Source organism: Eriocheir sinensis, chromosome 57 (assembly GCF_024679095.1).
Source record: "Eriocheir sinensis breed Jianghai 21 chromosome 57, ASM2467909v1, whole genome shotgun sequence".
NCBI classification, from domain to species: Eukaryota; Metazoa; Arthropoda; class Malacostraca; order Decapoda; family Varunidae; genus Eriocheir; species Eriocheir sinensis.
The window spans coordinates 6,909,677-6,937,202 of NC_066565.1; the positions used below are offsets into that span (position 1 = coordinate 6,909,677).

At 45.3% G+C, this 27,526-nt stretch overlaps 2 protein-coding genes and 1 long non-coding RNA gene across 11 annotated transcripts; 2 read left to right on the top strand and 1 right to left on the bottom strand.

The window, feature by feature from the left end:
• Positions 1-143: 143 nt before the first annotated feature.
• On the top strand, positions 144-3,076 carry LOC126984751 (molt-inhibiting hormone-like). Its single transcript, XM_050838808.1, has 4 exons — positions 144-247; positions 811-864; positions 1,423-1,619; positions 2,645-3,076. Exons 1-4 carry the CDS (start codon positions 236-238, stop codon positions 2,748-2,750), a joined length of 369 nt encoding a protein of 122 aa, XP_050694765.1. The 5' UTR covers positions 144-235; the 3' UTR covers positions 2,751-3,076.
• Positions 3,077-5,084: 2,008 nt separating this feature from the next.
• Positions 5,085-18,068, bottom strand: LOC126984750 (ragulator complex protein LAMTOR3-like). The gene is made up of 5 exons (XM_050838805.1): positions 17,957-18,068; positions 14,369-14,403; positions 14,046-14,104; positions 10,707-10,840; positions 5,085-5,815 (listed from the first exon to the last, which is right to left on the bottom strand). The coding sequence occupies exons 1-5, from the start codon at positions 17,963-17,965 to the stop codon at positions 5,681-5,683; spliced, it is 372 nt and encodes a 123-aa protein (XP_050694762.1). The 5' UTR covers positions 17,966-18,068; the 3' UTR covers positions 5,085-5,680.
• Positions 5,751-10,700, top strand: LOC126984754 (uncharacterized). 9 transcript variants are annotated; one of them, XR_007737627.1, is made up of 5 exons: positions 5,751-5,863; positions 5,943-6,860; positions 8,069-8,416; positions 8,494-8,851; positions 8,884-10,700. It is a non-coding gene; the product is annotated as an uncharacterized LOC126984754 (long non-coding RNA). The 9 variants fall into 9 exon arrangements; XR_007737619.1 differs by lacking the exons at positions 5,751-5,863; positions 5,943-6,860 and adding an exon at positions 7,294-7,764 and having other exon boundaries at positions 7,797-8,416; XR_007737624.1 differs by lacking the exons at positions 5,751-5,863; positions 5,943-6,860 and adding an exon at positions 7,294-7,764 and having other exon boundaries at positions 7,797-8,416; positions 8,494-8,715; positions 8,874-10,700.
• Positions 18,069-27,526: the final 9,458 nt, after the last annotated feature.

Below are 27,526 nucleotides of genomic sequence, written 5' to 3' on the forward strand. Positions count from 1 at the left end.
GGAGGAGGAGAAGGAGGAGGGGGAGGGAAGGAAGGAAGGAAGGAAGAGGAGGAGGAGGGGGAGGGAAGCAAACAGCAAAGGTCCCATGCTGTGAAAATGAGCCCCTTAAGGACAAGACTTTGGTATATAAGACGAGGGTGAACCAAGCTCTCCACAGTCCATCCCAAACCACCAAGTCTTACGGCAAGCCTCCGAACACTACTACTACTACTACTACTACTACTACTGCTGCAACATGGTGACTCAGGTTAGTGATAATAATAATAATAGTAATAATAATAATAATAATAATAATAATAATAATAATAATAATAATAATAATAATAATGATAATGTTGGAAAGTAATGCAGTTTGTTCCATATTCAAAGTGTGTGTGAGAGAGAGAGAGAGAGAGAGAGAGAGCATATTATTCAGTTTCCTCTTCTTTCTATAGTGTCATCTTTTTCACTTTCCTTCAGGGTTGGCAATGATTAAATAAAATTACTTAATCAAATGATTAAATCATTGATTTTTTTAATAAAAGTCAAGATTTTTTTTTCTTTCCTACAAGTATTCCATAAGTTAAATTAACCTTTGCATGTCTCTGGTAAGGCAAGTAAGGCAACAGGCCTTGACAAGGTAAGGCAAGTAAGGCAACAGGCCTTGACAAGGTAAGGCAAGTAAGGCAACAGGCCTTGACAAGCACATACTGTAGATGCCAGTGAGCTGGTAACCTCACACAGGCAAACAGCCGGGGCACTGCCTGTGACTGACCAACTGCTGGAAAATACATGTACTTTACTGAGTGAGTTTCCTTTCCCCGTCCCCAGAGGCGTGTGTTCCCCGTGTGGGTGCTGCTGCTGGCCGCCTCGCTCCTCGCCCAGGTAAAGACTGGCGGCCTCCGGGGCATCTTCTCAAACATTCTGCCACCCAGGCACATGTAGTAGAGCTTTCACAGGAGTTTGGGGCATTTCCTTTTCTTTCCTGGCCCTATTATGCTCTGACTCCACCTCTCCACCTGGTCCTCTGTCTGGTGTTAGTGTACTCCATCCTGCCCTGCCAAAGGTTCTAACTCCACCTCTCCACCTGGTCCTCTGTCTGGTGTTAGTGTGCTCCATCCTGCCCTGCCAAAGGTTCTAACTCCACCTCTCCACCTGGTCCTTTGTCTGGTGTTAGTGTACTCCATCCTGCCCTGCCAAAGGTTCTAACTCCACCTCTCCACCTGGTCCTCTGTCTGGTGTTAGTGTACTCCATCCTGCCCTGCCAAAGGTTCTAACTCCACCTCTCCACCTGGTCCTCTGTCTGGTGTTAGTGTACTCCATCCTGCCCCGGCAAATACTGTAGTTTCATCCCTGTACTTGCTCCTCTGTTCTGTCTGACCTGATTATCTCTTAACCTAATTTCTCCAAATATTTCCTCTGTTTAATTTCTATGTTTTCCAGAACTCGGTCGTGTCCGGCGCCTACTCCGACCCCCCGCTGTACAAGCTGTGGCCCGGCACGCATCGGGAGTTTGAGCACTACAAGTGCACGGGAGAATTCCACAAGGCAAACCGCGAACACTACAGCGTGCTGCGGAAGGTGTGCGAGGACTGCACGAACGTGTTCCGCGACAACAGCCAGATCCTCCCAGAGTGCATGTAAGGCCCTTATCTTTTGTTCATACATTCTTCCTTTCCTGCACGCTGCCCCGGGTGATGGCGGGCTCTGTCCTGCACCTCCACTTCAAACATCCACGGTCCACCCACGATGATTGCTGCACCCAAGGAAAGGGTGACGGATACGTGCAAAAAGTAGTATAAAATTGCACACACGGCACCACTCAACAGCCATACGTGTCATAAGCTGCACTGTGTTATGCGTAAACTTCTCACAAATACGCAGTCATTGAGATCTCACTAACTGTCGCGTCCTCACCACAGTCCCATCATTTTGCTCAACTTGGGAGCTTGTGGGTATCATAGCAGGCAAATTCTTTACCAACAAATGCTTCTTCCTATAGAGATCAGATAGTACAAATATGTACTGGGTAATACAAACTGGGTCACAACTACAAGCAACAGATCAGCTGAAATGTTTGGTTGTGTTACACAGCCTAAGGGGCTATTGAGGGGCTAGTACACCGGGCAAATTTTCCGTGGATCTTCAGTCAAACCACGATTTCCGCTGGCGTGGTTCTCATTTGTTTCTTGCCATTGCTGCTGATGATGATGATGATGATGGTGAGTAACACCGTCGTCCTTCGGTGAAATCTACCGTAGCTTTGGAAGATCGCGGACACGTCAGAAAACCACGGAAACATGAGAACCACGCCAGCGGAAATTGTGGTTTGACTGAAGATCCACGGAAAATTTGCCCAGTGTAATAGCCCCTTTAATTTTACAACAACTACAGTCGTCCCTCAAATAGTACGGTTTCCAGTAGTTCGGTTTTGGTTTTATGTGGTTTTTCTCAGAAGATTTTTTAGGATTTTTAAATTTCCCGACGAGCAGGAAATTTAAAAATCCTACAAGATCTTCCATGAGAATCCGTATAAAACCGAGACCCAACTATTGGAAACCGTACTACTTGAGGGACGACTGTAAATGCAAGACAGTTTTGTAGTACCATTGAACACCTCATGAGAACCTGTCAGGCCTGTCACCCCCACACTTCCCACCCCCAGGAGCAACTGCTTCGACAACTACACCTTCCTGTTCTGCGTGAAGCACACCCTGCGCAGCGACCGCCTCAAGGACTACTTGGAGAGCAGGGACGAGATCACCGTTTAAGGACCCCCCCACCCCACCCCCCGGCCGCTGCTCCCTCACACTGGAAGGAGGAGGCGCCGCGACAACGCCGACACTGACTGATCCTGCCCACGAGTCACCAGACCTCTCTATATACACAATGACTAAGCCTTTTGTTGCTGTCGCTTGTTTCTGTAATGACTGAGCAGTTAACTGAGTGTCTGTGGTTCACATGTACCAACTTTTTAGTGATGAGCCTCCACCCCTGTCCTCTGAACCACACACTGGTCACTATTGCACAGTCCACCACTCCTGGAAGACTCTCACATTGTTCCTGATGCCAGCAGTAAAGTTAAAGCAATTACCAACTCTCTGTTTTATTCTTCATCTTTGCCTGGAGATCTCTCGCCCAATTCATGAGCAAAGAGTCGCTGCACCTGCTGGACTGCTGCCACTCTTGTTTTTTTTGTTTGTTTTTTTACATCAGAGGAGACAGTGCAAGGGCGTAAAAAAAGATTTGTAAAGGAGACCACACATATTGGTGGTGAATCGTCCTCACCGCATTTCTTGGTGATCATGAATACATTACAGCGATTCTTGGATATCATGTACAGTATTTTTTTACCTGTTACAGTACATTTACAGTAAGAAATTATGAAGGCAATTCACAGACTGTGTCAGGTACAAGAATGGGAGTAATTTTGTCCAGTGTGGCACAAGCAGCGGTCACTCCATGGATGCGGTACTCTGAGGGCAAGCACCCTCCATGTTTGGCACGCTCCACCCTCGTATTTGTACCTCACGGCTTGAACAATGTGGCGGCCGATTTGACAGCTGAGACTACAAAAACTGGCTTCACTCACCAGTACAGCGTGCTTGGGGCTGTGGGCCTCTCCACCCTTAACACCTCCATGGGTAGAAGGGAGGAGGGAAGGGAGGGAGGAAAGAATGGGAAGGATAGAGGGAGGGGGGATAGAAGGGGGTGGGATAGAGGGGGAGACATGTGTGTTAGTGACAGGTCTATTCTTCACTCCACACACCCTCCCTCCTCTCTCTCCCTTTCCTTCCCTCCATCCACCCCTTTTTCCCCTCCTCTCTTTCTCCTTTCCTTCCCTCCATCAACCCCCTTTTCCCCTCCTCTCTTCCTCCTTTCCCTCCTCTCTTTCTCCTTTCCTTCCCTCCATCCAACCCCTCTCCCCCTCCTCCCTTCCTCCTCCCCCCCTCCTCTGTTCATTGGCCTAAGCCTCACAGGCCCGTAACAGTAGTACAGCATGCAGTACAGTACTGTCTCCAGGATTGCAAGTTTCAAGTTTGCAATTCACAGAGTTGGTGATAGGGACCCAAAATTTTTTATTTATATTGAAAACCGAAATTGCGACATGACCCGAAAGGAAAAGGAAAAGGCTGCTAAAACCAGGTTTTTTCACACCTTGTTGTGGGCCTTGACTCCCATTCTCACTCTTACCCACCCCCTGGGCCTTCCCATTGGCCGCGGGAAGCATGGTGAGTGGGATCCGGGCAGCCAGGCGCACGTGTGCGAGCAGCCCCAACCACGTGACTGGCCCGAGCAGCTGACGGGCGGCTGATGATGGTGATGGTGATGATGAGAGTCGGCAGCATGGCCCCCGCATCGGTGCCACCCAAACGGCACCTTCATCTGGGCCCATGTGTGTGTGTGTGTGTGTGTGTGTGTGTGTGTGTGTGTGTGGCTGTGCCCATTGTGACCCAGGCTCCTCAATCTGCCAATTCTCACCTTCCACATGCTGTGCAGGACCCCTTTCCTTTCTTCCATCTCTTCCTTTTCAAAAAGAAGAGATGGAAGAAAAGAAAGGGGTCCCGTGCAACATGTGGAAAACAAGACTCAGCAAATTGAGAAGCCCAAACCCACAACAAACACAGCCACACACACGCAGGCCCCGACAGAAGCACCGTTCAGGTCCCACCAACGCTAAGGCCACGCCGCCGCCACTCATCACCATCATCACCATCATCAGCCGCCCATCAGCTGCTTGGGGCCGTATGCACACATGCACTTGGCCGCCCAGATGGGTGGCCAAGTGCAAGATGTCGACGGTTTTCAATTTTCCTCATAAGAATAATGGTTCAAAGTTGCCGATTTCAACGTTTGCGACCCACAACGTCGACCTATTTATCCCAAACTTGGAGACAGTACTGTATTTCCCTCTGGTATTGTAGATTGTATAAGGTAAAAATGCTCAGCCCTTCCCTATCTACTCCCTCCCTTCCCACACTCTTCTACACCATTTTCCTCTCCACTCCTTTCCCTCCCTCCCTCCTCTCTTTATCCCTTCCTCTCTCCCTCCCTTTCCTCTCCGTCACTGTACCTTGCACCACTCCACAATAAAACTTCACTGCTCACTTACACAACTATTTATTACAAAAGCACTTCAACCAACAAAGATCTGATTCAGCCTTATCCTCTAGTATATAACAACTCATCTTGCAGACGTGTATAAAAATATTCTAGACGACTGTTGTTACGGATTCTGAAATGCCCGAGCAACAGAGCACGGCAATGGTAACAGGTGTAGTTCGTGACTGTGTTGGTATTTCACACGACTAGGAGGAACTCTTAAGGGGAGGTATTACTGTACAGCCATAGGGAATTATTCAGCGCCCTCTGTGAGAAAGGACTGGCAACATTGTTCATTATATTCCATACATTGAAAGACTATATACTGTCAGACATATACATGGTCATACATACATACATAGTTCATTTTTATGGGAGAGAGAGAGAGAGAGAGAGAGAGAGAGAGAGAGAGACTTACCAAACAATTACAATCTCTCTCTCACACACACACACACAATGAGAAAAACAGACACCAGTAATGCCAACCAAGTGAAGGTATGTATGTAACTACTAAATACGTTCATGTGTGTGTGTGTGTGTGTGTGTGTAGGTGACCCCATGCAGCCCACTCACCCTTCCCCCCACGCCCCTCGCCGGCCTACACGTCGACAACATGTGTGAGGTGTGCGAGCAGAGGTGTGAGCTGCGTCTCCATGGCCAGCAGCTGCCCCGTGTTGGCCCCGCAGCTGGCTATGACGGTCACCACAAGAGGCAGATGGTTGAAGTGCACCACCTGAGGGACAGGGAAAACTGCGGTGATGGTCCACATTGGTTCAGTAAGGTTAGGGAGGGTTAGGTTAGGGTTTTGGTTGGGTAAGGTTAGGAAAGGTTAGGAAAGGTTAGGGTTTTGGTTGGGTAAGGTTAGGGAAGGTTAGGTTAGGTTAGGGTTTTGGTTGGGTAAGGTTAGGGAAGGTTAGGAAAGGTTAGGGTTTTGGTTGGGTAAGGTTAGGGAAGGTTAGGTTAGATTAGGTTAGGTTAGGGTTTTGGTTGGGTAAGGTTAGGGAAGGTTAGGTTAGGTTAGGGTTTTGGTTGGGTAAGGTTAGGGAAGGTTAGGAAAGGTTAGGGTTTTGGTTGGGTAAGGTTAGGGAAGGTTAGGTTAGATTAGGTTAGGTTAGGGTTTTGGTTGGGTAAGGTTAGGGAAGGTTAGGTTAGGTTAGGGTTTTGGTTGGGTAAGGTTAGGGAAGGTTAGGAAAGGTTAGGGTTTTGGTTGGGTAAGGTTAGGTTAGATTAGGTTAGGTTAGGGTTTTGGTTGGGTAAGGTTAGGTTAGATTAGGTTAGGTTAGGGTTTTGGTTGGGTAAGGTTAGGGAAGGTTAGGAAAGGTTAGGGTTTTGGTTGGGTAAGGTTAGGGTTTTGATTCGGTAAGGTTAGGTAAGGTTAGGGTTTTGGTTCAGTAAGGTTAGGTTAGGAAAGGTTAGGGAAGGTTAGGTTAGGTTAGGAAAGGTTAGGTTAGGTTAGGAAAGGTTAGAGAAGGTTAGGTTAGGATAGGAAAGGTTAGGGTTTCGGTTCAGTAAAGTTAGGGAAAGTTAGGTTAGGATAGGAAAGGTTAGGGAAGGTTAGGGTTTTGGTTCAGTAAGGTTAGGGAAAGTTAGGGTTTTGGTTCAATAAGGTTGGGGAAGATTTGGGAAGGTTAGGTTAGGATAGGAAAGGTTAGGGAAGGTTAGGGTTTTGGTTCAGTAAGGTTAGGGAAGGTTAGGGTTTTGGTTCGGTAAGGTTAGGGTTTTGGTTCAGTAAGGTTAGGGAAGGTTAGGTTAGGTTAGGTTAGGAAAGGTTAGGGAAGGTTAGGGTTTTGGTTTCAGTAAGGTTAGGAAAGGTTAGGGAAGGTTAGGGTTTTGGTTCAGTAAAGTTAGGGAAGGTTAGGTTAGGTTAGGAAAGGTTAGGGTTTTGGTTCAGTAAGGTTAGGGAAGGTTAGGTTAGGATAGGAAAGGTTAGGGTTTTGGTTCGGTAAGGTTAGGGAAAGTTAGGGTTTTGGTTCAATAACATTGGGGAAGGTTGGGTTAGGTTAGAGAAGGTCAGGGTTTTGGTTCAGTAAGGTTAGGAAAGGTTTGGGTTTTGGTTCAATAAGGTTAGGGAAGGTTAGGTTAGGAAAGGAAAGGTTAGGGAAGATCAGGGTTTTGGTTCAGTAAGGTTAGGGAAGGTTAGGGTTTTGGTTGGGTTAGCTTAGGAAAGGTTAGAGGTTAGGGTTTTGGTTGGGTTAGGTTAGGGTTTTGGTTGGGTTAGGTTAGGGAAGGTTAGGAAAGGTTGGGGAAGGTTAGGGTTTTGGTTGGATAAGGTTAGGGAAGGTTAGGGTTTTGGTTGGGTAAGGTTAGGGAAGGTGAGGATTTTGGTTGGGTTAGGTTAGGGAAGGTTAAGGTTTTGGTTGGGTAAGGTTAGGGAAGGTTAGGGTTTAGGTTGGGTTAGGTTAGGGAAGGTTAAGGTTTTGGTTGGGTTAGGTTAGGAAAGGTTAGGGAAAGTTAGGGTTTTGGATGGGTTAGGTTAGGAAAGGTTAGAGAAGGTTAGGGTTTTGGTTGGGTTAAGTTAGGGAAGGTTGGGGAAGGTTAGGGTTTTGGTTGGGTTAAGTTAGGGAAGGTTGGGGAAGGTTAGAGTTTTGGCTGGGTTAAGTTAGGGAAGGTTAGGGTTTTGGTTGGGTTAAGTTAGGGAAGGTTGGGGAAGGTTAGGGTTTTGGCTGGGTTAAGTTAGGGAAGGTTAGGGTTTTGGTTGGGTTAAGTTAGGGAAGGTTAGGGTTTTGGTTGGGTTAGGTTAGGGAAGGTTGGGGAAGGTTAGAGTTTTGGCTGGGTTAGGTTAGGGAAGGTTGGGGAAGGTTAGGGAAGGTTAGGGTTTTGGCTGGGTTAGGTTAGGAAAGGTTGGGGAAGGTTAGAGTTTTGGCTGGGTTAGGTTAGGGAAGGTTGGGGAAGGTTAGGGAAGGTTAGGGTTTTGGCTGGGTTAGGTTAGGAAAGGTTGGGGAAGGTTAGGGTTTTGGTTGGGTTAGGTGAGGAAAGGTTGGGGAAGGTTAGGGTTTTGGTTGGGTTAGGTTAGGAAAGGTTAGGGAAGGTTAGGGTTTTGGTTGGGTTAGGTTAGGAAAGGTTGGGGAAGGTTAGGGTTTTGGTTGGGTTAGGTGAGGAAAGGTTGGGGAAGGTTAGGGTTTTGGTTGGGTTAGGTTAGGAAAGGTTAGGGCTTTGGTTGGGTTAGGTTAGGAAAGGTTGGGGAAGGTTAGGGTTTTGGTTGGGTTAGGTTAGGAAAGGTTAGGGTTTTGGTTGGGTTAGGTTAGGAAAGGTTGGGGAAAGTTAGGGTTTTGGTTGGGTTAGGTTAGGAAAGGTTAGGGCTTTGGTTGGGTTAGGTTAGGAAAGGTTGGGGAAGGTTAGGGTTTTGGTTGGGTTAGGTGAGAAGGTTGGGAAGGTTAGGGTTTTGGGTTCGGTGCGGAAAGGTCGCGCAAGGTTAGGGTTTTGGTTGGGTTAGGTGAGGAAAGGTTGGGGAAGGTTAGGGTTTTGGTTGGGTTAGGTGAGGAAAGGTTGGGGAAGGTTAGGGTTTTGGTTGGGTTAGGTGAGGAAAGGTTGGGGAAGGTTAGGGTTTTGGTTGGGTTAGGTGAGGAAAGGTTGGGGAAGGTTAGGGTTTTGGTTGGGTTAGGTTAGGAAAGGTTAGGGTTTTGGTTGGGTTAGGTTAGGAAAGGTTGGGGAAGGTTAGGGTTTTGGTTGGGTTAGGTTAGGAAAGGTAAGGGAAGGTTAGGGTTTTGGTTGGGTTAGGTTAGGAAAGGTTAGGGCTTTGGTTGGGTTAGGTTAGGAAAGGTTGGGGAAGGTTAGGGTTTTAGTTGGGTTAGGTTAGGAAAGGTTAGGGTTTTGGTTGGGTTAGGTTAGGAAAGGTTAGGGTTTTGGTTGGGTTAGGTTAGGAAAGGTTAGGGTTTTGGTTGGGTTAGGAAAGGTAAGGGAAGGTTAGGGTTTTGGTTGGGTTAGGTTAGGTAAGGGAAGGTTAGGGTTTTGGTTGGGTTAGGTTAGGAAAGGGAAGGTTAGGGTTTTGGTTGGGTTAGGTTAGGTAAGGTAAGGGAAGGTTGGGGTTTTGGTTGGGTTAGGTTAGGTAAGGTAAGGGAAGGTTAGGGTTTTGGTTGGGTTAGGTTAGGAAAGGTAAGGGAAGGTTAGGGTTTTGGTTGGGTTAAGTTACAAAATGAACTTGTGTGAACTAGCATGAACACACCACAAGAACCTACACAAGAAGAGACAGATGTAAGAAGCGACAAGGGCTGGACTGCTATACTGAACAAAATCACGTGCAAAAACAATAGTAAAGTTAACCTGGTAGCAGCAATGGGCCAAATTTGTGGTTTCACCGTGTAGCAGCAATGGGCCAAATTTGTGGTTTCACCGTGTAGCAGCGACGGGCCAAATTTGTGGTTTCACCGTGTACCAGCGACGGGCCAAATTTGTGGTTTCACCGTGTAGCAGCAACGGGCCAAATTTGTGGTTTCATCGTGTACCAGCGACGGGCCAAATTTTTGCCATGATATATACCCCCCAAAAAAATAGATGATGCATAAACTGATCACCAATGCGTTGATATATATTATGGAATGGTTTGCGTGAGTGATGATTTTTTCTCATTTTTCTTGCTTAGAGGTTTAGTACGTACATATATACGTACCTCTTAGGGAAGTGTTTAGTACGTATATATACGCAAGCTCTTTTGAGGGCTTATACGCCCTTTATTTTTGTTTGTGTATGTAACATTGTTCATTGACAGTAAAGAGGAATAATTTGACAAGTCTTCGTATTTTTAAATGGATGTTAAAGGGCATTTCTGTACATTTGTCCGCATTCCAACCAAAATCATTATACAAGAAGGTAAGTTACTTCTAGGTAATTACTCCTTGATTCTATAATCAGTAAGGCATGTAGAATTGTAAATTATGGTTCAGAGTAATCAGAAATGAAAACTTATCATCGGAAGCTTCATAGTGTTTTGTTGAACTTTGAGAAGTACGGTTGTAGTACAGACGGCCTTGAAGCAAACGGTGTTGCCTGATGCGCATCCAATCATTTTCTTGTACTTACAATTCCTGTTTATTTTTTTAGGTTTTTGTGATGTAAAGAAGTACTTATACATTACTCACACTTTAGGGTTGTGAGAAGTGTTTATAATGGAAAGAATATAGGCTCTAAAAATATTTAAGATAAATTTCCCTTTCCTGGCATGATGTTGTTAGCTCTGGGATGGAGACGAACACTCTAGGGTTCCATTCCTCACATAAAAATAATATATATCAAATAATTTGTAATTTTTTTTAACATTTTAAGGGGCAAATAAAAAAAATTACAACCTGGCACGACCCCTATCGATGACAAAAGACGACACTGTACGGGTTAAGAAACGTGATCCCGAAACTGATTTCTCTTTTTGGCCACTCTACTCTATTTAGGAGCAGTAAGTAGCGGGCTTTTTTTTTCATATTGTTTTCTTTTTTGTTACGCCCTTGCACTGTTTCCTCTGCTGTAAAAAAAAAAAAAAAAGCTACCGGGTTAAGGAAATAAACATCAGGGAGGACAGAGTGGACGATCATCTAGTGGGGGAGACTTGTAACCAGTCCAACCCCATGAGCGAAAATCAGAACCTTAAACAAAAAGGAGACAGTAAAGCTTGACCTGACCTCCAACCAACGCACCTGGTATCTTCCGTACACACAGACCATCCTTCTGTTGCGCCCCATGCCCAGTTTGCCCGCCTGGTCCGTGGCAATGTTGAAGGTGGAGATGAAGGTGGGACGAAGGCCGAGCTCTGGCGCCTCCTCCTCCGAGACTGTGTGTGGGAGGGAGGTGAGGGGTGGAGAGGCAAAGAGGGGAGTGATTTACATAGATTTACATAGAAAATCAGACCACACAGACCCCATGGTCCAGACTTGGTGGTCTGTCCTTAAACCTAAGTGATTTTACATTAATCAGAAGACTCCAAAACGTTGCATTTCTACTCTAGTTGATATTAAGTTGAAGGAAGGGACGGTCGAGCTTATTTTTGAAGGAGTCAATCGTGTTACACTGGACCACTGATGGTGGAAGCTTATTCCATTCTCGCACTACAAAGTTGGTGAAGAAAAATTTGGTGCAGTCTGAATTTACTTGTCTACATCTGAGTTTTACGCCATTGTTCCTCGTGCGCAGAGTGTCATCGATCATAAACAATGTTGATCTGTCTACATTCGTGAAACCATTAAGTATTTTAAAACATTCGATCAGTTTTCCTCGGAGGCGACGTTTCTCAAGAGAGAACATGTTAAGGGTGGAAAGCCTTTCTTCGTAGGATTTGTTGCGCAAGGAAGGGATCATTTTCGTTGCCCGACGCTGAACACCTTCTAATTTAGCAATATCCTTTGCATGGTGGGGGGACCAAAACTGTACCGCATATTCCAAGTGGGGTCTGACTAAACTGTTGTAGAGCGGAAGTATTACATCTTTATTCTTGAATACAAAGTTTCTTTTAATGAAGCCCAACATTCTGTTCGCTTTATTTGCTGCATCGATGCATTACTGTGAGAATTTGAGGTTTGACGCGATTTTGACCCCCAAGTCTTTGACGCATTGAACGCTTTTGAGTTTAACGCCGCGCATTTCGTATTCGAACTTCTTATTCCTCGTTCCAACTTGAAGGACCTGGCACTTGTCTACGTTAAAGGGCATCTCCCATCTATCCGACCAAGCTGAAATTTTGTGCAAATCCTCTTGGAGGCTTTGCCTGTCTTCGTCAGTGAGAACCGAGTTACCAATCTTTGTGTCGTCTGCAAATTTACTAATGCGGTTATTGAGTCCAACATCCACGTCGTTGATGTAAATAATGAAGAGCACTGGGCCAAGGACCGTTCACTGGGCCAAGGACCGAGCACTGGGCCAAGGACCGCAACACTGGGCCAAGGACCGTGAGGAGGGAATGAGGGAAAGGACGTGTATGAAGAGGAGGGAATGGAGAGGCTGGGTAAAAGGAAAAGAGGAGGGAGTTAAAAGCAGGGGTGTGGAGTCGGAGATAAAATTTCCCAACTCCGACTCCGAGAAATTTTAAAGGTGCGACTTCGACTCCGACCCCCATGCCCCTCCCCCTCTACTGTATATCTTTTTTTTTTTTTAGATGCTGCCTGTAGTGCCGGTAGACTCTCTTGAGGTCCTTTTTTCTTACACGTATTTACATCCAAATTACGTGTACTCTATATAGACAACATCCAGATAATGTAAAAGAAAAAAAATTCACAACTACATTACACGATAAATGATTACGTTAAGGAGTCGCAGTCGGGGGTATTTTTACCGACTCCGACCAAAAGTATCCAACTCCACCAACTCCGACCAAAAGTACCCGACTCCACCAACTCCGACCAAAAGTACCCGACTCCACCAACTCCGACCAAAAGTATCCAACTCCGACCAAAAGTACCCGACTCCACCAACTCCGACCAAAAGTATCCAACTCCAACCAAAAGTACCCGACTCCACCAACTCCGACCAAAAGTACCCGACTCCACCAACTCCGACCAAAAGTACCCGACTCCACCAACTCCGACCAAAAGTACCCGACTCCACCAACTCCAACCAAAAGTACCCGACTCCACCAACTCCGACCAAAAGTACCCGACTCCAACCAAAAGTACCCGACTCCAACCAACTCCGACCAAAAGTACCCGACTCCACCAACTCCAACCAAAAGTACCCGACTCCACCAACTCCAACCAAAAGTATCCAACTCCAACCAAAAGTACCCGACTCCACCAACTCCGACCAAAAGTATCCAACTCCAACCAAAAGTACCCGACTCCACCAACTCCGACCAAAAGTACCCGACTCCACCAACTCCGACCAAAAGTACCCGACTCCACCAACTCCAACCAAAAGTACCCGACTCCACCAACTCCGACCAAAAGTACCCGACTCCACCAACTCCGACCAAAAGTACCCGACTCCAACCAAAAGTACCCGACTCCAACCAAAAGTACCCGACTCCAACCAAAAGTACCCGACTCCAACCAAAAGTACCCGACTCCAACCAAAAGTACCCGACTCCACCAACTCCGACCAAAAGTACCCGACTCCAACGACTCTGACCAAAAGTGCACGACTCCACACTCCTGGTTAAAAGTAGAAAATACGAAGAGGGAGAATAAGAAGAGAGGGGGAGAAGAAGGAAATAAGAAGAAATAGGAATATAAAGAGGAGAAAAGGAGAGAATGAGGGCCAGGAGAGGAGAGGGGCAAGAAGGCGAGGAGGGGAGGAACAGAGAGGAGATGAGGAAGACAGTGAGGAGAGAAACAGTCAGAGGAGTGAGAAGAAATGGATGTGAAGGAGCAAAAAAGAGGAAATAGGAACATAAGAAAAGGAAGAGAAGAAAAAAGAGGGTGACTTAATAAATACGGGCTTTTAAAATTAATAGTACTAAACTTGGTAGTTGCGGAGATTCACTCCGCGCCTCCAAAATACGATATTACGCCTCCATGTTATAGTTAAGGGACGAAATACATGTCCCTTAACCATAATATGAAGGCGGAAAAACTTAAAAGTAAAGAAAAAGTGGTAAAAGTGGTTATTTTTCTTTTTTTAGAACACGCACCTTTGACCAAAGGGTTTTGTGAAGGTTTGGGCCGGGTATAGTATTAGGTAAAGGTGCGTGTTCTAAAAAAAAAAAATAAAATAAAAACGTGTGGGCTAATGGCTAACTAAGCGTACCATCGCTAACCTAGCGTACCATCGCTAACCAGATCATTGGCAACACTGCTCACCTCCCATTGGCCGCCACCAAAACAAAGCGCGTGTATGTATAATATGCCTTTTCACCACCTTTACCACTTTTTCTTTACTTTCAAGTTTTTCTGCCTTCATATTATGGTTAAGGGACATGTATTTCGTCCCTTAACTATAACATGGAGGCGTAATATCGTGTTTTGGAGGCGCGGAGTGAATCTCCACAATTACCCTAAACAGAAACAGGAAAAAATTAAACTCCCTCTCTCTCTCTCTCTCTCTCTCACCTTTCATTATCGGCACACCATCGCGGTCGGTGATGATTATACCCATCACATCCTCGGTGCTGGAAGAAAATGGGAGGTGGTGGTGAGGATGAATGGGAAACTTACACAAGCAAACATAAATAACTGACTCTAAAACTACGGGGCCTACAAACTACAATCACCCTAGGATGCAACACACTGTCTGCTATGAAACAACTCCTTCTAGCATGGCGGGGAAAGTTCAGGGAGGGGTAAGAGTAGATGAATGTCAGCAATGATAAATAAATTGGTACAGCTTACAATGAAATGTGAAAATGAAGGGAAACTCATGTATTTCATCTTACCCCTTCATGAGCTCCATCAGGTTCTTCTTCATTTCCTGAAAGGAGAAAATGGACGCATGTTAGGGTATAAAAACTGTGTGTAACTCCCCACAGCCTGACCACACGGTAGCCTCACCATCACCAGCCAGAACCCGTCCTGCATTGGCTTGGAGCTAACAAGTGAAGGATCTTTGGGTGCAGCTGAAGCCCCAGACCCACACACCCAGGAGGCAGCACACAACCTGCACCTGACACCCGGCACCCATTCACCGCTGCAGGGACAATGGGCGCGGGTTAAAGGAGACTGCCCATCCGTCTTCACTCCAGCCAGGAATCAAACCCCGAACTTATTGGTTGTGAGGTGTGCACACCAATCACTGCAGGACACACACACACACACACACACACACACACACAATACATTCAAGGTTGGAATACGCAGCAATAGCATGGTCGGCGAGTACAGTCATATATAAAGTAAATAGATAGGATTCAGAGGACTGCAACAAAGCTGGTTCCAGGACTGAGAGACTTAGCATATGAAGAGACTGAAGCAGTTGAACCTAACCACACTGGAACAGAGGAAGGAGAGAGATCTGATAATTTGCAACATAAAAGCAATGCAGCGGGGTGTTCTGTGTGCACAAAGTACAGTCACCTCTCGATTAATGCGAGGGTTACGTTCCTGGAGATGTCGCGTTATTTAAACATAATTTCCCCATAGGAAACAACGGTAACAGGGGGTGGGGGGTTACATTCCTGGACACTGGGAAAGTCTGCTTATTTGGGGGATTTTGTTATTCTAACCTTAAAAAAAACATTATTAATACATTAGTAGGTCACGGAAACAACAAAAACATACGTTCTCGTATTTAAATTTGTTCTTCACCTGCATCAGCCACCTTCCCTCCTCACCCCGTCCTCCGGAGGTGGAAGGACAGGGTGAGGAGGAAGGAGGGAGAGCGGGGTGAGGATTCAGCAGACGACGACCAGTGACGCATCAACAAAGTGATGATGGCGAGTGTAAGGACATGTTTTTGTTCTAGATTAGGACCCACGAAACACTGTTGGACGAAACTATTTTTTTTTTTTTGGTAGTTTTCGGTGGGCTATGAAATACTCTTCTAACTGTTTTGGTCGCAAATCATTAAATCACAAAGAATAAAAACCTTTTCAAAGACTGTTGAACACCCACCGCCGCAGCCGCAAAATAACTCGCAGAGAGGTTCAATGTACTTGCTTACTGTTTTTATATTTCACTCACCACACTGTTCACAAAGATTATAAGTGGATACACTAGAACAAAATCAGGCAAATTATTGTTTTCCTGCTGTGTATTCCCCCAGTGCGCATACTACGTGGTGGACAGCAGAGCGACTTAGTTCAGCAAGGAGGTATTTCTTGCAGCATCTGCCGCAGCCGCCGCCATGTTTTTGTCCTGGCACTGCATGCCTCCAAAATACAATATTATGCCTCCATATTATAGTTAAGGGACGAAATACATGAAGGTGCAAGTACTTAACCCTCTGAGTACCGATGACGATACGGTATCGTCACCACTGGATGTTACCGCCAGTACGGGTGACGATACCACATCGTCACTGAGTTACCCTTACACTCGGTCTTATTTCGCGAAAAGTTTTGGTTCCCCGAAGACCAGCCGGGTATCACGTGATAGCTAGAGAGTTGGGCTAGCCTCTCCCAGGTTCTCGTGATCCTATGGGATACGCCACATAGTGAAAACAAAGGAAAAGTTCAGGACAGCTTACCACCCTCTGCCAAAAACAAAATGTTGCTTCCCATACGGGTGACGATACCGTATCGTCATTTTATAATTTTCAAAACCGGTCTTATTTCTCGAAATATAATTGTTCCATGATGCACTGAGTGTAAAAAGTGTGGAACTACAAAACCGCTGAAAGCAGTGGCGGGCACAGCCGCATGAACTCGCTCTCGGCTGAGCGGGGCTGGACGGGTGGGGCGGGGCTGCGGGTGAGATGAAGGGGGTACACTTCTAAGCTACGGAAAGGGAAATGACAACATTTTTTATGGTTTTGGGATAGATTCGAGTGTTTTGAAAGAAAAAAAAAATTTTGAACATAGTGCGGTATGGGGTGTACTAGTTTTCTCGCCATAGCGCGGTACTCAGAGGGTTAACAGTAAAGAAAAAGGTTTCTTGGGTGGGGGAGCATATTTAAGCTACTCAATCCAAATTTTACGTAACCTAACCTCTAATGGGGTGGCTTCGGACCCCTTGACCCCCCCTTCTAACCAAGGGGGGCTGCACCCCCCCTGGACCCCCTCACATGTATATATGATGCGCCGGTAAAAGTAGAGAAGTACAACAGTTTCCTTCCTTCCCTCTCACACTACCATGGCGGTCGCGACTGACGTAAATATTTACGGAAAAAAATTAGGTTAAGATTCGTTTTAGGTCTGTGCCAGTATCTCATTACCTACCTTATGAAACATCAGTATCTCTTCATATATCTTTTCTACAAACCTTCAACAGTCATGGAAACACTTCGAAAATCCAATTCAAGGACTTTTTTTTTACTCATGAAAATAGGGGATAATGTTTACGAAAGCGTGTCGCCTCCTTTGACGGCGCTGCAGCCGGTGTTGCGATAAATACCTCCTTGCTGAAATAGGTCACATATACCTGTGGGGGGGGGGGTCCAGGGGGTTAGAAGGGGGTCGAGGGCTGCGCCTCGACCCCCTTCGGTTGGAGTAGTTTAAATATGCTTCCCGACCCTAAACCCTCTGTGAACTATTTTACGTCTGCAGCGGCTGCAGCGTCGTCGCGGCCGCCGCCAGAGGAGGCAACGCGCTTCCGTAAACATTATCCCTTATTTTCAAGAGTAAAAAAAAATTCCTTGAATTAGATTTTCAAAGCGTTTCCATGACTGTTGAAGGTTTGTAGAAAAGATATATGAAGAGATACTGATGCTTCATAAAGTAGATTATGAGATACTGGCACAGACCTAATACGAATCTTTACCAAAAATTATATCTCGAAAGAGTGATTTGCGACGGCAAAGCGTATGGACACTGAACCCTTCCTAGAGCACCAAGGCATTGGTGGCTCTGAGTTGGGTCCCCATCTAGAATAACACCCAGTGTTTCATACAGCACCGAGGTGCCCTTCACCGAGAGAAGGTCACTTATGGAATGTTTATCATTAATCTTTCCTTAATTCAACGACCCCCAAACACAACACATGATGCAAGGATTAACCTCGCTCGTGAGGACTACCATTCATGCAGTACCAGCCCCCCAGGTGTACACAGCAAAAGGTCCCACAACGTTGACCGACCGACCGAAATTACGGTGTCTTATCCGTGAGTCTTGGAGTGACATTTAACGAATACTTACGAATAAAAGTCAGTATAGTGGTGACCCTCGGAAACCTTCCTGACAAGTGTACACAGGAAGACGCGCATGACTGCAGGACACAGAGGCGGGCAGACCAAGCCGCGGTCCCGCCCCACCACCCCTGCCAGGCTGCTGGCACTAATAACCAAGCCTTTGAACTTCGACAGCGTTACTATCACTCTTAATAATGGCTGCTGTGGTGCCAGAGGAAAGGTAATACACAGCCCGCCTCACCTCGGCCATGGTGGAGGAGAGTTACGCAGCACGGAGGAGGATAAGGAGAAAATGCAGCGTCGCCGTGTGGACAGTCAGCTGATCCTGCGGGGCAGGCTGCGGGGGGAGGTACCACCAGCACCGGTACTGGTACCGCTAGCACTGGTACTGGTACCGGTGCTAGTGGTACCTCCCCGTTTCCTAGCTCTTGCTTTTTTTTCAGCAAAGCAATCAGGGGCAAAAAAAAAAAAATCCCGTTTTTTTATATTATCAAGATAGTATTTTTTTCCGGAAATCACTAAATGATTGACTTCCAGCGTGCACCACAGACTACCTAGCTTGTGCTGAGTGGAGCCACAGCCCGCCTTCACACACCTCACTCACCGGTTTCTTGACCCCAACATTTATTTTAATGAAAAACTAAAATCACAATTAATCAGCTTCCTAAGAAAATTATGCGTTAAGTTCCTGTATGGTGGGTCTTCTATTAAAAGAAGTTGAGTTATACAGAATGGAGTCATAGGCGTAAGAATGGATAGGACAGTTCGTTTTGGAAAAAAGATCATCAATGAACAACAGAAAGAGAGTGGGAGATAGGACAGAACCCTGTGGGACACCACTGTTAATAGGTTTAGGGGAAGAACAGTGACCTGTCTTCCACAGCAGAAATAGAACGGTCAGAAAGGAAACTGGAGATAAAGGTACAGAGAGAAGGATAGAAACCGTAGTAGGGTAGTTTGGGAAGCAAAGATTTGTGCCAGACCCTATCAAAAGCTTTTGATATGTCCAGTGCAATAGCAAAGGTTTCACCGAAACGGCTAAGAGAGGATGACCAAGAGTCAGTTAGGAAGGCTAGGAGATCACCAGTAGAACGCCCCTTGCGGAACCCATATTGACGATCAGATAGATGGTCAGAAGTGGAAAGGTGCTTTTGAATCTTCCGGTTAAGGATTGATTCAAAACCTTTAGATAGACAAGAAAGTAAACCTATAGGACGGTAGTTTGAGGGATTGGAGCGGTCACCCTTCTTAGGCACAGGCTGTATGAAGGCATACTTCCAGCAGGAAGGAAAGGTAGATGTTGACAGGCAGAGGCGAAAGAGTTTGACCAGGCAGGGTGACAGCACGGAGGCACGGTTTCAAAGGACAAGAGGAGGCACTCCATCAGGTCCATAAGCCTTCTGAGGATTGAGGCCAGAGAGGGCATAGAAAACATCATTTTGAAGAATCTTTATGACAGGCATAAAAGAGTCAGAGGGGGGATGAGTAGGAGGAATATGCCTAGAATCGTCCAGAGTGGAGTTTTTAGAAAAAGTTTGAGAGAAGAGTTCAGCCTTAGAGATAAATGAGACGGCAGTGTTGCCGTCAGGACTGAGGAGTGGAGGGAAAGATGAAGAAGTGAAGTTGGAGGAGATATTTTTGGCTAGATGCCAGAAGTCACGGGAAGAGTTAGAGAAAGCAAGGTTTTGGCATTTTCTATTAATGAAAGAGTTTTTGGTTAGTCGAAGAATAGATTTGGCACGATTCCGGGCAGAAATGTAAAGTTCGTAGTTAGCATTAGTTTGAAGGCTCTGGCACCTTTTGTGAGCTGCCTCTCTATCATTGACAGTACGAGAACAAGCGTGATTAAACCAAGGCTTTTTAGCGTGAGGAGTAGAGAAAGTACGTGAAATGTATGCCTTCATTCCAGAGACAATCACCTCTGTGATGCGCTGAGCACACACAGAGGGGTCTCTCTCCTGGAAGCAGTAATCATTCCACGGGAAATCGGAAAAGTACATCCTCAGGTCGTCCCATCGAGCTGAAGCAAAATGCCAGAAGCATCGCCTCTTCGGCGGGTCCAGAGGGTGCACAGGAGCGATAGGATAGGATACAGAAATACGATTGTGATCGGAGGAGCCCAACGGAGAGAACAGTTTGACAGAATAAGCAGAAGGGTTTGAGGTAAGGAAGAGGTCTAGAATGTTGGGCCTGTCTCCAAGACGGTCGGGAATACGTGTAAGGTGCTGGACCAACTGCTCTAGGTCGTTGAGGATAGTAAAGTTGTAGGCTTGTTCACCAGGCTGGTCAGTGAAAGAGGATGAAAGCCAAAGCTGGTGGTGAACATTGAAATCTCCTCGGATGGAGATTTCAGCGAAGGGAGAGTGGGTCAAGATGTTCTCCACTTTAGAGTTCAAATAGTTAAAGAATTTTACATAGTTAATAGAGTAGACTGATTGAGTCAGATTCATAGTAAAAAAAAAAAAAAAAAAAAAAAAAAACATTTCTGTGAGCAGCATGCCGCGCTGTAAATGTCTTCTTCGATAGTTTTCTAAGTACCGCAAAAAAGTACCGCAGGATTTTTAGTGCGGTACTTTTTCGTGATGCGGTACTACCGCACTACCGCACTAAGTACCACACTTGCCCACCTCTGATATCCAGCACACCAATACCACATGGGAAACACTCCACTATCCACCACAGAGGCAGAGAAAGACCTGGGAGTGTATGTTACCAGGCTACCAGTGAAGGGATATCCAGCACACAATAACGGCCGTATTCTCAGTGAATCTCTTCCCCCTTCACGCGAGGAAACAAGGCTTCGTGGACCAGACGGTATTCTCAGTGACGAGGAGTGTCTTTGATGCAGCGCGCGAAGCGGCGAGCGGGAAAAAAATGAACTAATTTCCTCTCTTGACGAAGAGGAGGTGAAGGCCCGCTCTTCGCTAATATCTTCGCACATTTAATGCTTTATTACAACATTTTTCCATGTTGCTGTATTATTAATTGGGTATAAGAACAATTCAAGTTTTCTAGGCCTTATATAAAAAATAATACAATGCGAGAAACAATATTTTTCTGTTTATTCAAGACTTCACGGTTCCTATGATAATTTAAGCCAACACTGGAACACACCTCTCAACCAGCACGCCCCGCCCTTTAGTCTCAACTATTCACAACAGTTATCTTTTTTGAGCGTTTGTAGGGCGGGCACTTCGAACCATAAGCATGAATTAAGATTGCTGGGATGAATTTTAAAGTGACGGACTAACAGGCTTTCTCCGGGCGCTTGTTTCACAAGTCTGTATGAATATGTGGTGGTATTCGGTACTCCGTGCTGGGCTTACCACAGCCAATCTCCAAACTCGTGACGTCACCTGTGGGTGGAGCTTAGCAAAGCTCAGCAATATAGATGATACCATTTTCCACCCACTGATAGGAGCTCTAAAGCTAGTTAAAATATATTTACAAGTGAGAAATAACAAAGGGAGAAAGAGATGTCTCATGGAACAGGAGGAAAATAAAGAAAATAAAAGCAGTTTATTCTAACGAGGTCTCCTAAGCTCCGCCCACAGGTAACGGGATGAGATGAAAGCGAAGCAAACATAGTCATGGGTACCAACCAATTAAATGCATTAATGAAAATTTTCTGCTATATATAATGTATGTCACTGTATCAAGCACTGTTTACATAAATATTAGTCACACTATATAATCCATTATAGAAATGTGCCTAAATTGCATAAAGGTTTCGGTTTTCAACGTTTGTTTGATTTGCAGTAGTACCAACACTACACGGAAAGATCGTTTCGAAGGTTAGGGACTGGGCATACCCTTCAACGGAAACACACTCTAAGAGACGCTTCGACGAAGAGGGAAGAGCTTCACTGAGAATATGGCGGTAAGGCTCTTCGTCTCATTTGCTCTCCTCTTACTGACACCCTTCTATCTCTTAAATTCCGCCGCCATGTTGCTTCTCTTTCTATCTTCTATCGATATTTTCATGCTGACTGCTCTTCTGAACTTGCTGACTGCATGCCTCCCCTCCTCCCGCGGCCACGCTGCACACGACTTTACTCATGCTCATCCCTATACTGTCCAAACCCCTTACGTAAGAGTTAACCAACATCTCCATTCTTTCATCCCCTTCAATGGTAAATTCTGGAACAGTCTTCCTTCGTCTGTATTTATTCCTGCCTATGACTTGACCTCTTTCAAGAAGAGTGTATCAGGACACCTCTACACCCGAAATAGACCTCTCTTTTGGCTACTTTTTATTTTCGTGGGAGCGGCGAGTAGCGGTCTTTTTTTTTTTTTGTACTCTTTTTGTTACCCTTGAGCCGTATCCTTTGATGTAAAAAAATGATAATGATAATAATAAAAGAATTAATAAACATACGAAACAAATAAAAGAAATTGCGAACAATATCATACTTGTATTTGTAAAGGCGTGTGCTTTGGGTAGGCGGTGGCCGAACTGGTAGCGTACTGGGCCCACACTCACCGCGTGATGGACGACGCGGGTTCGAATCCCCACGCTATCACTCGGATTTTTCAGTCACCGCCGAGTGGCTTAAAACTACCCACATGCTGTCCTGAAGACCAGCCATCAACCCGGACTCTAGAGGAAGCCGTCCAAGGGAATCAAGAACGAGTTCCGGGGGGCAGCATGAGCCAATGCAAGATGGCGCCACTATAAACACTCGCCTGCGCCAGAACGGGCTGGGCCGACCATCAGGCCCCACCTGGAAGAAGCCTTGGGCCGACCATCAGGCCCCACCGGGAAGATGCCTACTGGCGCAATAGGCAACAACGTAAAAAAAAAAAAATAAATAAATAAAAAAAAATGGTGGATTCAAATCCAGTAACGGATCCTGCCCACCCCTACTGTACTGTACTCCCGGGCCCCAGCCACACAGCCAGTCAGTTGTCGCCTCGTGGCCATCGTGGGCACTTGGCAGCCTAGGCAGGTCACTGAGGTCAATACACTTCACAAATAGGCATATATATATATATATATATATATATATATATATATATATATATATATATATATATATATATATATATATATATATATATATAATGTGGTATGGTATGGCGCCCATCTTGTATATAAGCCCCCCCTGCCTGCTGGAGCTGGATCCGCCACTGCACACACACACACACCTGTTCACCCTTATGATTTATTTATTTATTTATTTTTTACAGCTAAGGAGACAGTTCAAGGGCGTAAAGAAAAAATATAAAAAAAGCCCGCTACTCACTGCTCCTGAATAGAGATCAACGGAGTGTCCAAAAAGAGAGGTCAATTTCGGGAGGAGAGGTGTCCTGACACCCTCCTCTTGAAAGAGTTCAAGTCGTAGGCAGGAGGAAATACAGATGAAGGAAGATTGTTCCAGAGTTTACCAGCGTGAGGGATGAAAGAGTGAAGATGCTGGTTGACTCTTACATAAGGGGTTTGGACAGTATAGGGATGAGCATGAGTAGAAAGACGTGTGCAGCGGGGCCGCGGGAGGGGGGAGGCAAGCAGTTAGCAAGTTCAGAAGAGCAGTCAGCATAAAAATATCAATAGAAGATAGAAAGAGAGGCAACATGGCGGTGGAATTTAAGAGGTAGAAGACTATCAGTATGATGAGGAGAGTTGATGAGACGAAGAGCCTTTGACTCCATGCACTCTGTCAAGGAGAGCTGTGTGAGTGCCCCCCCCCCCCCCTCCCACACACACACACACACATGAGATGCATACTCCATACGAGGGCGGACAAGGCCCCTGTAAATGGACAGCAACTGTGCGGGGGAGAAGAACTGGCGAAGACGGTAGGAGAGTGGGGCACGTTGAACAGGTTTTGGACATATCTGGTCATAGGCAAATATCTTTCGGCTAAACTTATGTTTCTCCCATGCGATATTCATCTTCATCCTTCTACCCAAAGTTGACAATAGGAATGATTGATATATCTTGTTTTCATAGTGGAAAATTTGGCAGATTATTTTTTTTTCTAAAATGGTTCAAACTGCCCCATAGGCGGGGTACATTGAACCATGCTATGGGGTAGATTGAACCATGTCTTTAAACTTTAATAATGAAGGCAAAATAAAAAACAAAGTCTAGAAATAAAAATATTTTAATAATTCATTCAGAATACACATATTTTCTCCCTCTTTTGATGTATACAAAATATAAAGTTCCTTTTTATTATAATCGTACATGGCATGCTTAATGTAGAAGGTAAACATGTAAAATAAACGCTATAATACCTACTCTCCTTGGTATGAACGACTCATAATGTAAGCAGCATTTGCCTACCTGACTGGACTAGTATCACAAAATAATAAGTGCTAAGACAAATAAATCTAATACTCTGCTTGGAATTTCTTAACATATCTTGACAATGTAATCCGGTTTACATCCAGCAAACGACTAACTTCCCTGATGGACTTTCCTTTGACAACTTCGTCAACAGCTCTCTCCATTAAGTTCCCATCGGCTCTTCCTCGATCAGTTTTTGCAAGATACTTTCGCACCATTTCCTGAAATGAAAACAACATCAAGCTCATTCATTAGATGTTAAACATTAGGAACCACTTAGCCTATTATTTTCTATTAATAGTCAGTATGTACAACAACTAGAACATTACCTAATAATAATAATAATAATAATAATAATAATAATAATAATAATAATAATAATAATAATTTTCACAATAATAATAACAATATTAATAATAATAATAATGAAAATCATAACAGTAGGCCTATAAATAAGAACAAATCAATTACAATGCTATGGGGTACATTGAACAGTATTGTGGGGCACATTGAACCATATTTCAATGTGCCCCTATTTTAATGGTTCAAAGTGCCCCATTTCCAGCCATTACAAAAACATGTGTTTCAGAGAATAGCAAAGTTGAATTCAAATTTGTTTGGTATCCTGTAATAAACTTCACTTACCACGTAACTCACTCGAATAATTTGATCATAAGCATCAGTTATGTGGAAAGTGTTAGAAGGTTTGGTACTTACCTCAACAGATGAACAAAGTAGGTCAAATATTAAAAAAAAAAACAACCAGCACGTCCTCCCTCAATGAAGGCTGCCACTCAACTGGTGCTTGAGTGGAGCTTCTGAAGAGCGTTGTACACAAGAGACATCTGCTGATTGGGAGACAAACTATTCCTGAAAAATCCAATGGTTCAATGTGCCCCTATGTTCAACGTGCCCCACTCTCCCCTACAGAACGCCCAGCCTAGATCAAGCTGATTTAGTAAGAGATGAGATATGAAGTTTCCAGTTGAGATTTTGAGTTAAGGATAGACCGAGAATGTTTAGTGTTGAAAAAGGTGATAGCTGAGTGTTGTCGAAGAATAAGGGATAGTTGTTTGGAAGATTGTGTCGAGTGGATAGGTGGAGAAACTGTGTTTTAGAGGCGTTGAAGGACATCAGGTTCCTCTTGCCCCAATCGGAAATAATAGTAAGGTCTGAGGCTAAGCGTTCTGTTGCCTCCAGCCTTGAATTGTTAAGTTCCTGTGGAGTGGGTCTTCTATTAAAAGAAGTCGAGTAATGCAGAGTGGAGTCATCGGCGTAAGAATGGATAGGACAGTTCGTTTTGGAAAAGAGATCATCAATGAACAACAGAAAGAGAGTGGGAGATAGGACAGAACCCTGTGGGACACCACTGTTAATAGGTTTAGGGGAAGAACAGTGACCTGTCTTCCACAGCAGAAATAGAACGGTCAGAAAGGAAACTGGAGATAAAGGTACAGAGAGAAGGATAGAAACCGTAGGAGGGTAGTTTGGAAAGCAAAGATTTGTGCCAGACCCTATCAAAACCTTTTGATATGTCCAGCGAAATAGCAAAGGTTTCACCGAAACGACTAAGAGAGGATGACCAAGAGTCAGTTAAGAAGGCTAGGAGATCACCAGTAGAACGCTCCTTGCGGAACCCATACTGACGATCAGATAGAAGGTTAGAAGTAGAAAGGTGCTTTTGAATCTTCCGGTTAAGGATTGATTCAAAAGCTTTAGATAGACAGGCAAGTAAAGCTATAGGGCGATAGTTTGAGGGATTGGAACGGTCACCCTTCTTAGGCACAGGCTGTACAAAGGCATACTTCCAGTAGGAAGGAAAGGTAGATCTTGATAGCCAGAGACGAAAGAGTTTGACCAGGCAGGGTGTCAGCACGGAAGCACAGTTTTTTTTAAGTTAACATCCCCCTCAAGGTTGAATAACGTTGCCACCGCTTTGTAGCGACGAGAAAACCTGTGAGCGTTCATAGGACCGACAGGAACACGGCCCGGGAGACAAGCCCTTAAGGCGGCTTTACACCTGGCAATTCCTAGCCGGCAATACATCCGCGACGATCTGGCCGGCAATACGTCCGCGACGATCTAGCGGCTAGACCAGCTGGGTGCTCTCGGATGCAAGTACGTTCACACGTGGGAGAAGCCACCGGAAGCATCAAGACGTAAACTGCTAGTAAATGCAAGGGCATGAATTCATCCCAGACACCCCAAAAGGTTACTACCATATATTAAAACCACAATGAGTTTGGTCCATTAGCCTAATATTGTAGAAATACTTTAAGTAAACGAGTTTTGCCTTCAGTAGTATTGATTTTTTATTTTTTACGTCTTGGCTTCTTCCCGGTGGATCCTGGATTCCTGATGGTTGGTCCAAGGCTTCTTCCCGGTGGGGCCTGATGGTCGGCCCAGACCGTTCTGGCGCAGGTGAATGTTTATTGTGGCGCCATCTTGCGTTGGCTCATGCTGCTCTCCCGGAGCTCATCTTTAATCCAAGAATCTAGAGTCCGGGTTGATAGGTGGTCTTCTGGACAGCATGTGGGTAGTTTTAAGCCACTCGGCGGCGGCTGAAAAATCCCAGCTTGGTGGCACCGGTCGGGGATTGAACTCGCGTCCTCCTGAACGCGTGGCCGTCTCGCTATCCGTTCAGCCGCCGCCTCCCTGATTGATTGTTCATTGTTGCATTTAGCAACAAAGGAGAAGGGAGGAACATGCCATCACAACCCATAGGCATTACATAGTGGGATTATATAATACACGAAAATAATCGTTCCTGACCTTCGATATCTCGCAGAGAGATAAACATTTCTCGGATGTTGCTGCCACTCTCTCAAAAGTTGTTTTGCGTAGACTCAGCTTCTCATACAGCTTATTCTGTGGGTCCCACAGCCACAAGTATCTATGCTGCCTAACTTCTAGTAATGCCACCTCGGCCTCCTGGCTCCAAATCTAGTTGTCTGTATCTGTCATTTCTTGTTTTATTGGCGCCGACATGTTGTACCCAGCCGCCAGTCGGCAATACAAGACGGACGTGCTCAGCTGCAGAAAACTTGCCGCGAGAAGGGCTCCCAGACCCAGACCAAAAATGCAGCCGCGCCTGTATTGCCGACTAGGAATTGCCAGGTGTAAAGCCGCCTTAATATTGTGAGTCGGCAGGACGCAACAGATAACTAGTGATGTAAAGTGTATTATCTCGAGGGTGTGAAGCCCTTCGCAGTGGTGCCTTTCTCCCATGTATGAGTATTATCTATGAATTTATGTATATTTTGTGCCCGTTGCCCGAGGTGTTTACTCTGTGTCGTCCGCGGCTGATGGGCGCTAAGATTCCTCGCGTACCCACCTCAATACTGACTCGTCAGACTAGAATTCATTCTTTGATCGGAAAGCAAACAAATAAACGTACATTATCATATCTATAGACATTTCCTTGTATCCTTTGGTGTTATCCTTGACGTGAGTAGTCCAGACAGCCGTGGTGGTTACTGACTCGTCGTCTCCACACCTCCGCCCGTACACGCTAACTCT

What these genes read in the sequence shown, in the direction of transcription:
- LOC126984750 (XM_050838805.1), bottom strand. An exon ending in CTGATGGAGCTCATGAAGGG is followed by an intron (nt 14,105 to 14,368) that starts GTAAGATGAAAT and finishes ATTTTCTTCCAG; the next exon opens with CACCGAGGATGTGATGGGTA. An exon ending in TGGTGTGCCGATAATGAAAG is followed by an intron (nt 10,841 to 14,045) that starts GTGAGAGAGAGA and finishes TCCCACACACAG; the next exon opens with TCTCGGAGGAGGAGGCGCCA.
- LOC126984751 (XM_050838808.1), top strand. An exon ending in CCGCCTCGCTCCTCGCCCAG is followed by an intron (nt 865 to 1,422) that starts GTAAAGACTGGC and finishes TATGTTTTCCAG; the next exon opens with AACTCGGTCGTGTCCGGCGC. An exon ending in CAGATCCTCCCAGAGTGCAT is followed by an intron (nt 1,620 to 2,644) that starts GTAAGGCCCTTA and finishes TCCCACCCCCAG; the next exon opens with GAGCAACTGCTTCGACAACT.